Source organism: Schistocerca nitens, chromosome 8 (assembly GCF_023898315.1).
Source record: "Schistocerca nitens isolate TAMUIC-IGC-003100 chromosome 8, iqSchNite1.1, whole genome shotgun sequence".
Lineage (NCBI taxonomy): Eukaryota > Metazoa > Arthropoda > Insecta > Orthoptera > Acrididae > Schistocerca > Schistocerca nitens.
This window is the reverse complement of record NC_064621.1, coordinates 26553055-26565242: the sequence shown is the minus strand read 5'-3', so window position 1 is coordinate 26565242 and position 12188 is coordinate 26553055. Positions and strand designations below refer to the sequence as shown.

At 37.3% G+C, this 12188-nt stretch overlaps 1 protein-coding gene across 3 annotated transcripts in view; it reads right to left on the bottom strand.

Annotated features, from left to right (window-relative positions):
- LOC126198524 (1-phosphatidylinositol 4,5-bisphosphate phosphodiesterase-like) overlaps positions 1-12188 on the bottom strand; it is a 590920-nt gene that overhangs the window by 92044 nt on the left and 486688 nt on the right. For all 3 annotated transcript variants that reach the window (XM_049934913.1, XM_049934915.1, XM_049934914.1), the window contains exon 17: positions 6540-6744. In XM_049934913.1, the coding sequence (XP_049790870.1) occupies positions 6540-6744 (205 nt within the window). The remainder of the gene's footprint in view (positions 1-6539; positions 6745-12188) is intronic.

Here is a 12188-nt window from a genome sequence, read left to right as displayed (position 1 = left end):
ATGTATGGACTTGTAAAAGGGAAAAAATGTGCAATGGTCTCATCATTTCAGGTCATGACTCACTAAAAAACACATATTTTGTCTCCTACAAGAACTATCTTCTTTACGAGTTTGTGAGTGGCTGAGGAGACCAAACCTGGAATCACATTTGCCACTACAGTGAGGGCATGTCGTGTCCATGTCAACCTCAGGTTGCTTTGCATTGCTTGTCAACAGGTTGATTTGCATTGCTTGTCATGACGTTTTCCCTTTCTTCTTACAGTTCTGCTTCTCTGATCTTAATCTCTTCCATTGTTGCTCAAAGTACTGTGAGCCACCATAACAGTCCGATGAAAAGCCAGACAATCAGAGCCAGCAGTTTCACAATTGTCATTAACAATTTGACATCTTTTTTAAAAAATAAGACTCTTTGGATCACCTTTGTATCATTTCATGTGTCGTCCTCATTCTCACTGACCATTTTTGCATTGAGAATACATTATTTGTTTTGGCCAGCATATGGGTGATATTACCAGTCGATAAAAGTTTGTGTTTGGTGATGATATCCTCTGTAGTGGTAGCGTTTGTTTTCTCCAGGGTACTGATATTAGTGCTGAAAAAATTAGTTCTCAAGGAGCTTCAGATGCCATCTGTAGGTGGGACCAATGACCTCGCTGTTTGGTCCCGTCCCGCAGATCAACCAACCAACCATCTGTAGGTGACATAGGCCTCACTCCTATAAATGAGAAATGGTATAAGATGGTCTGATAAATAAAGAGCTTGGTCAGAGCACTGACATCATGACTGTTGGAAACCATATAGCACAAAACAGCCATAAGCTGTGCTAGTGCAACTTATCCTATACAGGATTTCAGTGCCTGTACTGCATTCGTGGACAGATGATTACCAAGGGGATGAAAGTGCTCAGCATTTTGCAAAATTTCATCACTCCTGATGTTAACATTTGTATGCCATTGCGTATGCCTCACTGAACACAATGCATATTGCTTACAGGTTTCCTGGGTTAGCCATAATAATAGGTCATGTTTCAAGCATTTAGATAACACTGGAACTTCATTGGAATTGCTCTTCCCCAACCCCTCTTTCCTAATTGTATTAGACCACAATATAGTGTCCTTACCAACCTTTGCATTGAAATCCCCTACAAGTATGAGTTTACATGACTGGGGTATAATTATCTGTTAACATTATGTCAACTTGGTAACAAAATTTCTTCTTTTGATGATCAGTAGATGTAAGAGATGGAGGCTAGCTTGTAACTACAGAAATTTGCTGGTTGTGAGTTTAACGTGTCATTTCATAGTGTTACACTTATTCCAGAAGGAGGTTTTCCAAAGAGAGAAGAGTTAATTCTTCATGGCAAACCGAACTTCATGCATATAAGTTATGTTTCTACCCTCTCCTTTCCCGAAGAAAGCATTCTTCTAGAGCTAACTGTGATCAGCCCCTCTAGTTGCACTCAGGGCAGCAATGTCAATGTTAAATCTTCCCAACTCATGAGTGTAATTGCTGTTCATTTTTATATTTGATGGGTGTCATTATCCAACAGAATATGGATGTTACAGATTGTCAGGTTTTAATTTATTGGTTTATTTTGATCTCACGTGGTGTGTCCTCTAAAAATGGTATCCAGTATGATGATTTTAGGTTGACTACATTTTAAGCATCTTTTATTGTCCCTTCCCCATTCAGGGTGAACAGAGTGGATCCTAGATGGGACTTCTCCCTCCTCAGTGTAAATACAGACTGTTCTTCAGCCTGATTAGGTCAACCACCTAGAAGATTGGTGATATATCAAGAAATATGGGGACTTGTGGACTCTCAAAGAGGGGGATTGGCACGGTTATAAACTACACAGGTTGAAAATCAAGAAACAGCATTAGCTGTAAGCAACTCACAAAACATTTGCAAGTAAAATATCAAAAGTCTCTGTTAAACTACATTTTTGAGCCTCATTATTCAGATAGTAATTTACATGTAACTGATGTTAAAAATATAAATATTTTGCTTATAAACATTTTCTTTAAGGAAATATTCATAATAGTCACAACAACAACATGTACTTGAAAACCTGATCATTAGCTAACTGCATGGACTTATGTTCCTTACTTAAAAGTCTCATTCTCTTCTTCCAACAGAACCTCTTGTCTTCTCTGAAGCGTATGTAATTTAAGAAAAATCTTTATTTAAAATTATTGTGGTCATAAGAATTGCAGAACTTGAAACGTAATCTTAAAAAAAAAAATTAAAAAAAAATTAAAAAAATGTTGTTATTATCATGTAGCCCTGAATTTTCTGTACATGAAAAAATTTACTGCAATAATATCTTGCATAGTGAAGATTATAAATACAAGATTTAAGTTTCTAGAAATTTCATAATGACCTGTGATAGAACATGAGGAGAAAATTTCACACCAAAAAATCGACTTGACAAAATAGAACGTTTCATATTAACTCACATTAAGAAAATACAAGGTATGTCCAGAATGTCAGTTTCATTTGTATTTTCTTCTGTGGTAGTGCTGCAATCAGAGTTTGGTCCATGTGTTGTAGATGCTTTGAGTCAAGGAAGAGGAGATGACACCGTCTGAAGTTATCTGTGTGTTGTTTAGGCTGAATAGTGTTTGTTTAAAGGAAGAAGTTGATTGAAAATCCCACAACTTGTGAGGTTATATTTGAAATTAGTATTCTGAATATGAAGAACACTAAACCAATCGACTTTCATCAACAGATTTGCAAGATTCATGGGGAAAATGTGATGAATGGCTCAATGGTAGCACATCTTGACATCTCAAAATGACATGTACGTGACATTCTACTGGTGCATTTTTTACTGTGAGGTGAAAAAATCAGTGAAAATATTTACTGTGAGATGCTTATGAAACTGCATCATGCAATACAGAACAAGTTCCGCAGGAAGCTCACAAATAGTATTGTTTTGATTCATGACTGTACTCAACATCATGCTACAAATGAGACGTGACAACTCTTGCCGGATTGTGGCCAGAACCAATCTGACCATACTTTGCACAGCCCTGACCTTGCCCCTAGTGACTTCTATCTCTTTTTGCACCTGAAAACATTTCTTGATGATTGAAAAGTCAACAACAATGACAACATTTGAGAATATGTTACCACGTGGTTGACACCACAGGCAGTAATGTTCTATGAGGAAGGCATACAAAACTTTTGTCATACTGTGACAAATGTCTGAAAATGGTGGAAGCTATGAAGAAAGATAGTTTACGTTTTCTATTTTTTTCTCAATATTTAGTGCTTCTGTATTTGTACTCATTCTGTTATTACTACTAAATAGACCTTACCTTCCAAATACATCTTGTATAATCAATAGCCAATAACTTCATGACCTAATGTGTATATGTGTTACCTATAATTTCTGTCTTTTAGGTCAACAATCGTTTTTTAACATTTTGTGAAAACATTCCTATGGCAGTCTTTAAGTATCCAATGTGGACAATGACAAAGTGAGTCAGCTTCAAGCTCTTGTAAAGACGGTCACTGTAAGTGTAGTGGATGAAGGTTTATGTTCCTAATTGAGTATTCTAGGAGTAATATTCCATGAAGTCACCTGTAAATTATGAATGACCACTTGTTTATTTAAGTTCAGCTCCTTGAATACATTTTAACTTACTGACTTGTTTTCTGATTATTATGGAAATTATAACCAGTGATGAGAACAACTGAGAACACACAAGCATTAATTGAAAACTAACTTCAGTAGTGTTGATTTGATTATTTAAAAATTGTTTAATCCCCTAGCAGTTCATCCATGGAACACTGAATGAATATGAGAAATGGGAGAGCCAAGTTTAGTCACATGATGACATGGGAAACCAATGGAAACTACTCGTATAGAATTAAAATGGTAAATTCTCAGGGCCCCACATTGCAAGCAATCCCAGAAGGGAGTGAAGTTAACACTGAATATCAATTAACAAAAACAAAATTAGAACACCAACAAATAACTCTAAAGTAATAGATTTCTAATTAGTGATAACTGGGGTCAAAGTGCAGAGTCAGTAAACAGTTAGCTGGGGCAGTGAATCTGTGGAGTTGTATGTGTATTCTACACCAGTTAACTCTGGAAGTAAGTGAAAAGTAAGGTCAGGTCTACAATGCAAGCCTGTGACTGGACTATCAGACTAGCTGCAGGTAGGTTGTAGCAATTCTATCAGCTATGGCACTTGGAGGGGGAGGAATAGCCAAGTCCCTCACCTCAGCCATCCTTTCATCCATGTAAGATCCCCGATACTCATTTTGACAGTAGGCTGAATGGACCTGGGGCCATCTGGAAGGAACTGGAATGAGAAAAATTCCCTGGTCATACCATCACAGTAACTCTGAAGGAAGACATTGTCCTAAAACTTAACAATGTTTTCCATCTCATTTATGTGCCCATAGATCACTTACTACAACTACAGAGTGAGTTGTTACCTTCACTCCTTCCATTATTTATATTCCGTGGAAGATTTTCCATTACCACGTGTGGGGAAAAAAAGAGAAGAAGAAGAGGAAGAAGAAAGAGAAGAAGAAAACCACAGACCTCTAATTCACCTGAACAACTGACAGTTGTAGTAACATGAGAAGAGAATCTCTACCTTGATTACCTTTTTCTCAAGTTTGGGAGCCCTTACCTCATAATACAAAAATGAAACTACAACAAATTATTCAAACTCAGCAGTGCGCAGTTATCATAAGTGAAATTGGACCTGTCTGCTGAGGGCAACCAATGTCTGTCAACAGCTTGTAACACTGGACTGTGTGATTACTATAGGAAGATGAGAAACTGTCTGATATAATTCTATTGAATTCTCCATTATTTTTTTAAAATCAAAGACCTACTGCAAACACTTGCTCTGTATACAATCAATTGCTTCAGGAGGAAAATGCTTTGTTCATCATAACTTGAATTTTCATATACTAAAAGTTGGTTCTGTTGTTACATAACAAATACTTTTGCCTACAAGATGAAATTGCTCAAAAATATCTACCTGTTTACATATAAACCATTTACATATATACACTTTATCAATTATCCTTCTGTGATTCAGGTTTACACATATGGGTTCTCTTATAAAAATTATCCCCAGCATTACTAATGTTTACTGGAAGTAAGAACTATCTCTTATTTGTGAGTGCAAGACAGGTCCTGTGGTGAGTAACTCCCATGAACCAATCCAGAAAAGCCTGAAATGAGAGCACTGCTCAGCCAACTTCATAAAAACTTTCTTTGAAAGCATTCTAAAGAAATTGAAGTTATTAATTAATTAAAACATTTATATAAAAGCACTGAAATAGAACTCCAGATTTGTGGTCTATGATACAGACACTTCATAGAGACTCATGCCAAGAGTGGATGGGCATTGTCCTGCTGAAGAATGACATACAATAGTGCTTTATGGGAGGTAACACACAAGGATGCAAAAGATTTGTGATGTAGCATTGTGCTCTCTTGGAGTTCCTTCAATCACTACCAGCCATGTCCTGAAGTCATACCCAATAGCTGTCCTCACCAAGATGCAAGGTAAGAATAACATCACTGTGCCTCTCCAAAACATTGAAAGAATGGGACTTCTCCCCATCTCGCTACCATACTCACTGACGATGGTCATCTGGAGCAATGCAGAACCACAATTTACTGTCGGGCATAATGTGACAACATTCATCAACAGACTATGCTTCCCAGTCACAGTACTACTCCAAATGCAGCCATTGTGCTGGGGCATTAATGGCAGTGTACGCATGGGCGGTATTTAATTCCCTAGTCTGGCTGCTACTCATCTCCAACCGATTGTGCAGGATAAGCATAACACAGAATGTTGCAGGGCATCCATTACTTGTTCCCAGATGGCAGGTGGAGATGTGGAGGGATTAGGACATGCTTGGTGCATGATATGGCGACTCTTATGGTGGTAAGAAATGGAGGAACAGACCTTGACAATCAGTATGCCTCCTCTCATGTTCCCATGCAGTCCAATATCAGGTCACAGTCATATCTAAATGCCCCACAAAACTGGATATTGCACAATTTGGTCATCTGAGCAAATGGAGACCCACAATGTGGCCCTTACAACTCTGTCAGTTGCTAATAATGCCATCTCACAAGAGTACATGACACCTCTGTATGCTACACAGTGCTCACTCAGCATATGACACTGTTTCTGTCCCTTATTAAACTAACAAGCCTGGTAACAGTATTAGACATAAACAACACTAGGCAAGTAATCAGCAGCATGAAGGGGACAACAGTTTCAGATTATTTGATTCTAACAAGTAGTATAGCGGCAGCACAAACAACACATGTTGAAGTGAAGCAATACATTTTTGTTTTGTGATAAATGATGGCAAATAATCATCATAAAGTTTTTGTTTGTTTTCCTGCTATTTCAAATAAACTTAGCTATATGAAGCTGCGAGTTTGCAACCCTGGACAAAACAAATCAAGAAAGTGTTACTACATACAATCTACTGATGGGGCTCACCTTTTATGCAAAAATAATGAAACATATCTACTGTACCTTCAAAGTGCTCAGGCACATATATTTTGAGTTCTATGTAGCAGAACAGCATGGGCAGTGACATGGGGAAGTTGGCCTCTGTCCGGAGGGAGATGTGCCGGTAGCCAGCCTGCAGCCCATCCAGAGGCAAAATGCGCTGCCCCAGAAGCTTCCCTTTCTCACTGTACACAGCAAACCTCAACATCGCAAGCTCAGGCAGCACAACCTGTAGAGTGTCTTGTGAGTAAATTCTGATGTTACATAAAAATGTATGTTAAATAACTACATGTAAATGATACAACTCATCCTTACCCTTTGAACGAGCTGCAGCATAATGAGCTACATTTTTGGTTAAACATAATCACACTAGATAAAAAAAATCAGTTACCTCAAAAAGAAATAGCTGCAAATATTCACAAATAGAAAGCTAGAGCCTACAGAAAGACTCACTATAAGCTGTGTTTGCAGCACAGGCATGTATGGAAGGGAAACAAGGACAACGCGAAACACAAAAATGTAACAATTAAAAGTATTTGAAATGGGGCATTATAGAGGCTGTTGAGCATCAGTTTGGCAGATTGAGTAAGAAGAAAAAGGTGTCCCACAATCAGCCAACAAGAAAAAATTCCTAATAAAGAATTCAGTGAATCAAAGAGATTGCATGTTTGAGGACATATTAAGATGCATACCTGAAGGAATGGTGGAAGGAAAGAACTGCACAGGCAGGCCTAAAGATGAGTATAGTGGGTCCCTGCCAATATTTATTGTGATGTATTTTCTGAGGTGGTCTGGCAAGTATATGCATATTTAGCTTCCACCATGCAAAGATGGAATCAGCCAAGAAAACATCATTGATTGGATTTTGTGTGATACACAGCACTAACAGAAAGATTCAATTTGTTTCTCATTGCAAATAAAATGTTTGTAAAGTGGAATTTTATGTGCAGTCAGTAATGTTATAACACACTAGCCTAGTGTGATACTCAGTTTTAACACTACGTATTAACAGGCCGAAGACATTGACATCTTCACCTATATTCTACAAACAACTGTTCAGCACTTTGCTAACAGACACAGAACATTACAGTCCAGCACATGAGGTGATAATAGTAGGGCAAAGAAGACATGGTGAACAAATATTTACATATCTTATGACAGTTTTTGTCTCCACAATACTAATTCAGCCTGATACGGTTACCACTTTCAAGAAATTTTTGTGGAGCAAACCACCAATAAGTGCTTTGCAGAGGGTACTTCACATTGTATCATGTATTAGGGTTTCTTCCTATTACATTCACACATGGAGCATGGGAATAATTATTCCTTAAAACCTCTGTGAAAGTTGTAATTAGCCCAATTTCATGTTTTTGGTCCCTCCAAGAGTTATTGCCCATTCCTGAATTCCTTAGTTAATACTGTTCCTTGAAACATTGTAAAGAGTTTTTTGTGGAAAAGTTGGCATATATCTTCAACTTTTACCCAGTTCTGGTTTTTCAGCATCACTGCCATGGTCTCCCAAGAGTTAGATAAACATGAGAGCATTTTCAATGGCCTTCTTTACATTTTTTGTGTCTCTCCAACGCCCTAGCTGGTATGGGTTCCATACACTTGAGCAATATTCTACAATGTGTCACACAAGTGTTTCATAAGAAATCTCATTTGCAGATATTAAATTTTCCCAGTCTGCCACCAATAAACCAAAATCTGTCACTTGCTTTACTTATGACTGAATCTATGTGATCCCCACAAACAGTTACATGCAGGTGTTGCATCAGTCAACAGAATTCAATTGTGACTTACCGATAATGCAGTCATAGGGTACTTTGTTTATTTAGTGAAGCACACAGTTTTACATTTATGAACTATTGCCATCCTTCCACCACTTTGAATTTTTATCAAGATTTGACTGAATATTTGTGAAGCTTTTCTTTCCAGATGGTACTGCTCCATCAGCAAAAAATTCTGTGGTTACTTTGTCTGCTAGCTGATTTGCATGCAACAAAGATGTCAACACATTTCTCTGGGGAAAGCCTCAAGTTACTTCTACATCCTTTGATGACTCTCCACTCAAGGTAGCATGCTGCACCCTCGCTACCAAGAAATATTCGTTCCAATCACATGAGTGAGGTTGTTCAGTTGTCAGCACACTGGACTCCCTTTCGAGAGGATTATGCTTCAAATCTGCGTCGGCCCATCCAGATTTAGATTTTCCTGCAGTTTCCCTATATTGCTCCAGGCAAATGCTGGGATGGTTCCTTTCAAATGGCATTGCTGATTTCCTTCCCCACCCTTGAAATAATCTGAGCTTGTGCTCCAATGACCTCAATGTATATACTTGGAAGGAGAAACAGCATTGGTCGTATTTTTTTGTTTTATTAACCGCAAAATCGATTTTCCGTCACTTAGTGACCATCCTCAGTGCTAGAAGTTAAAAATTTTTTCACATTACAATCAGAGAGTATAAAACAGAAAATCACAACTACATCTGCATATGAACATAACAGTTGGTAGGAACATACCTGTAATATACAATTTAAATTGGTAAGCACTGGTGTCAACAAGCTTAGAGCGATCACATAAACTGAGGCCGCTGTTTACATGCACTTGTTCAGCAGACCTCAGTGTGACAGGGCTTGGCACGCTCTCTATGTGACATGTGTCACGTGAAGACTTAATATTACTGGTTTTGCGAGACATTAACACTAAATAACTCTTGTGCATTTGTGAATCATGAAGTAATTCAAATTTAAAATGTACGTAAAACACATAGCAGACGAAGGGGGAAGGAAACATCTAAAATACATTGGAGTATTGTTTTTAAGAAACAAACTTATAAAACATAAAACAGATCGATGATAAGTTGTCAGAGTGCAGGACAGGTAAAAGAGCAAAAGACAATGAAAAAGAATCCCGGGAGCGGAAAGACTTACCTTAGGGGGAAAAAAGGACGGGTATACACTCGCACACACACACATGTCCATCCACACATATACAGACACAAGCAGGTGTCTGTGCGAGTGTATACCCGTTCTTTTTTCCCCCTAAGGTAAGTCTTTCTGCTCCCGGGATTGGAATGACTCCTTACCCTCTCCCTTAAAACCCACATCCTTTCATCTTTCCCTCTCCTTCCCTCTTTCCTGACGAAGCAACCGTTGGTTGCGAAAGCTTGAATTTTGTGTGTACGTTTGTGTGTCTATCGACCTGCCAGCACTTTTGTTTGGTAAGTCACATCATCTTTGTTTTTAGATATACTTTCTTACTGAGATTGAAGAGCACCTCAAATGTTCCAGGGAATGCAATTACTAACTCCTCTTTCTTAGCATCTCCAAATGAAGTTGAGATCCACCGTATTACTTCCAAGGAATTTCATCAGTCATTTATAATCAAGAAGGTAGTGTCTAATAAATCACACCCACATATCATCAAACCTAACAAACAATTCCTCGAACCAGAAGTTTATTTTCATAATTTACAAGAGGTAAAAAATAAACTAAATGAGTTAGAAATTTTAATTATAATGGAATTGATCTGTTAGATGTGCAGATATGGTGTATTAATGAATATTTCATGAGGTCTTTCAAAACAGAAAGTGCTGTACTACCACAATTCAAACTTGTGAGTCACTTATCAAGAAAACTGTCAGAGGTGGTGCGTGCTGCATACCTGTGACAGACATTACCGCCACACCATTAGACACGTGCAGTTCCCATAGTTTTGAAAAAGAACTAGAACTGTCAGGTGTAAAGCTTACAGGCCTGAATATCTATACAATAACTGCTTACAAAACACCCTATGGCAACATGAGCACTTTATACAAAAATCTAGCATTAGTAGTAGAAAAAATAAGTAAAACAAAATCTTACAGTATCTTATTATGTGGTGATTTTAACATAAATTTTCTCTCAAAAGACACTAGCTATTTAAGCTTCAAAAATATTATGAATAGCTACAACCTTGACCTGATGGTCAAATCTCTGACTAGGGTAACTAACCATGCTATTAGTTTTCTGGACCAGGGAGCCAGTAACATGAGTTGCACACTATCCTCTGTACGTTTAGGATTCTCAGGCCACAATCCCTTAGTTATGCAGGTTAACTTGCCAATGAACATGCCTGGACCCAGAAAACTTCTTGTACAGAGGAGAAAGTTCAATAAAAACAACATACACACTTTCCTTTCTGATATGCAGAAAGAACACTTGCAAAATTTATATGACGCTCAAACTGTTGACAGCAAATATGAAGCAATCTTAGACATTTCCTGCTATTATCTTAACTGTCACTTTCTATTACAAACAAAAAGTGTAAACAGGGACAGAAAACCCTCCAACTGGATCACTCCCAGGAATCATCAGATTATATCAAAGTAATAAAGTATTTATCTCTGTTAGCAAAATTGAATGGGGCAGTAGTGAAGAATTTAGGAAATACTTTACTTCTTATAAAAAGGTATTTATGAATTTAGCTAGTGCACCCAAAAAGCTACAAATGATAACCTCCTCAAGCAATCATAAAATAAAAGCAAATGCATATGGCAAATCATTAATAGGAACACTGGTAGAGGAAAACAACAACCAAGTGACATTAATCTAAAAGTTTGGCTTCCAACGAAAGAAAACTACTGCTGATGCAACACAAGAATTATTAGTTCTTAGTCTGAAGCTTGTGACAATAAACTTCCAGACACAGGTATCTTACTAATTTCAAAAGGGCATTTCACATGATTAATCATAGCATATTGCTGCAAAAGATGTATTTCTATGCAATAATAGTAACCGCAGGTGACTGGTTTTAAAGCTATCTGAAAGATCAACATCAGTATGTTGAAGTAAATCAAATCAAGCCCTCAGGAACAGCCACCACTACAAATACTTCCACATAATCCATACATCAAGGCATTCCCCAAGGCAGCCTTAGGCCCCTTTTTGTTTTTACATTACATAAAAGATCCTCCACATAGCCCATCAGACACCAAAACCCGTCTGTTTGCCAATGACACCACTATTCTCATATCTGCTACAGAAGAGACTCTCCAGTTTGCTGTAGATATAACCACAGATCAATTAAACTCATTGCTTAAAGATAAGCCAATACATACTAGAAATATTACATGTCACTAAAAAAAGCATTAACAAACTTGACAGAACTATGGATTGCCACTATCGTGGCACAAGATCAAAAACCTCTTTACAACTAATTCCCCACACAACAAACTTGTACTATAATGGTGTTAAATGTATGAGAATAAAATTATACACTCACCAAGTAACATCAATAAAAGAAATTCAGAAATAAATTTAAAATGAGTGTAAAACCTCTCTTAATAAAACACTATTTTTGCGCCACTTGGGAATTTTTGTACTCTGACTTGTCCTAATAAACACAAGTATATTAAAACTTTCATCATTTCAGCCATTTTCATGCACATCTTATGCTATCTGTAGAAATAAAAGTAAAAAATTCTAATGTTTGAGTATATAAGTCACTGTTCATGCAGCCCATAAGAAAATAAGATAATAAACTATATGAAGTTGTACCTATTAGAACCTGTGTTATAAAGGTAAAATGCCACTATCAGTATTATAATGTTGCTGACTGCTGTTTGTAAACAGCCTTTGGTAAAATTTTGTCAAAATTCTGTATAATATTCATGTTGTATATGATGTAATA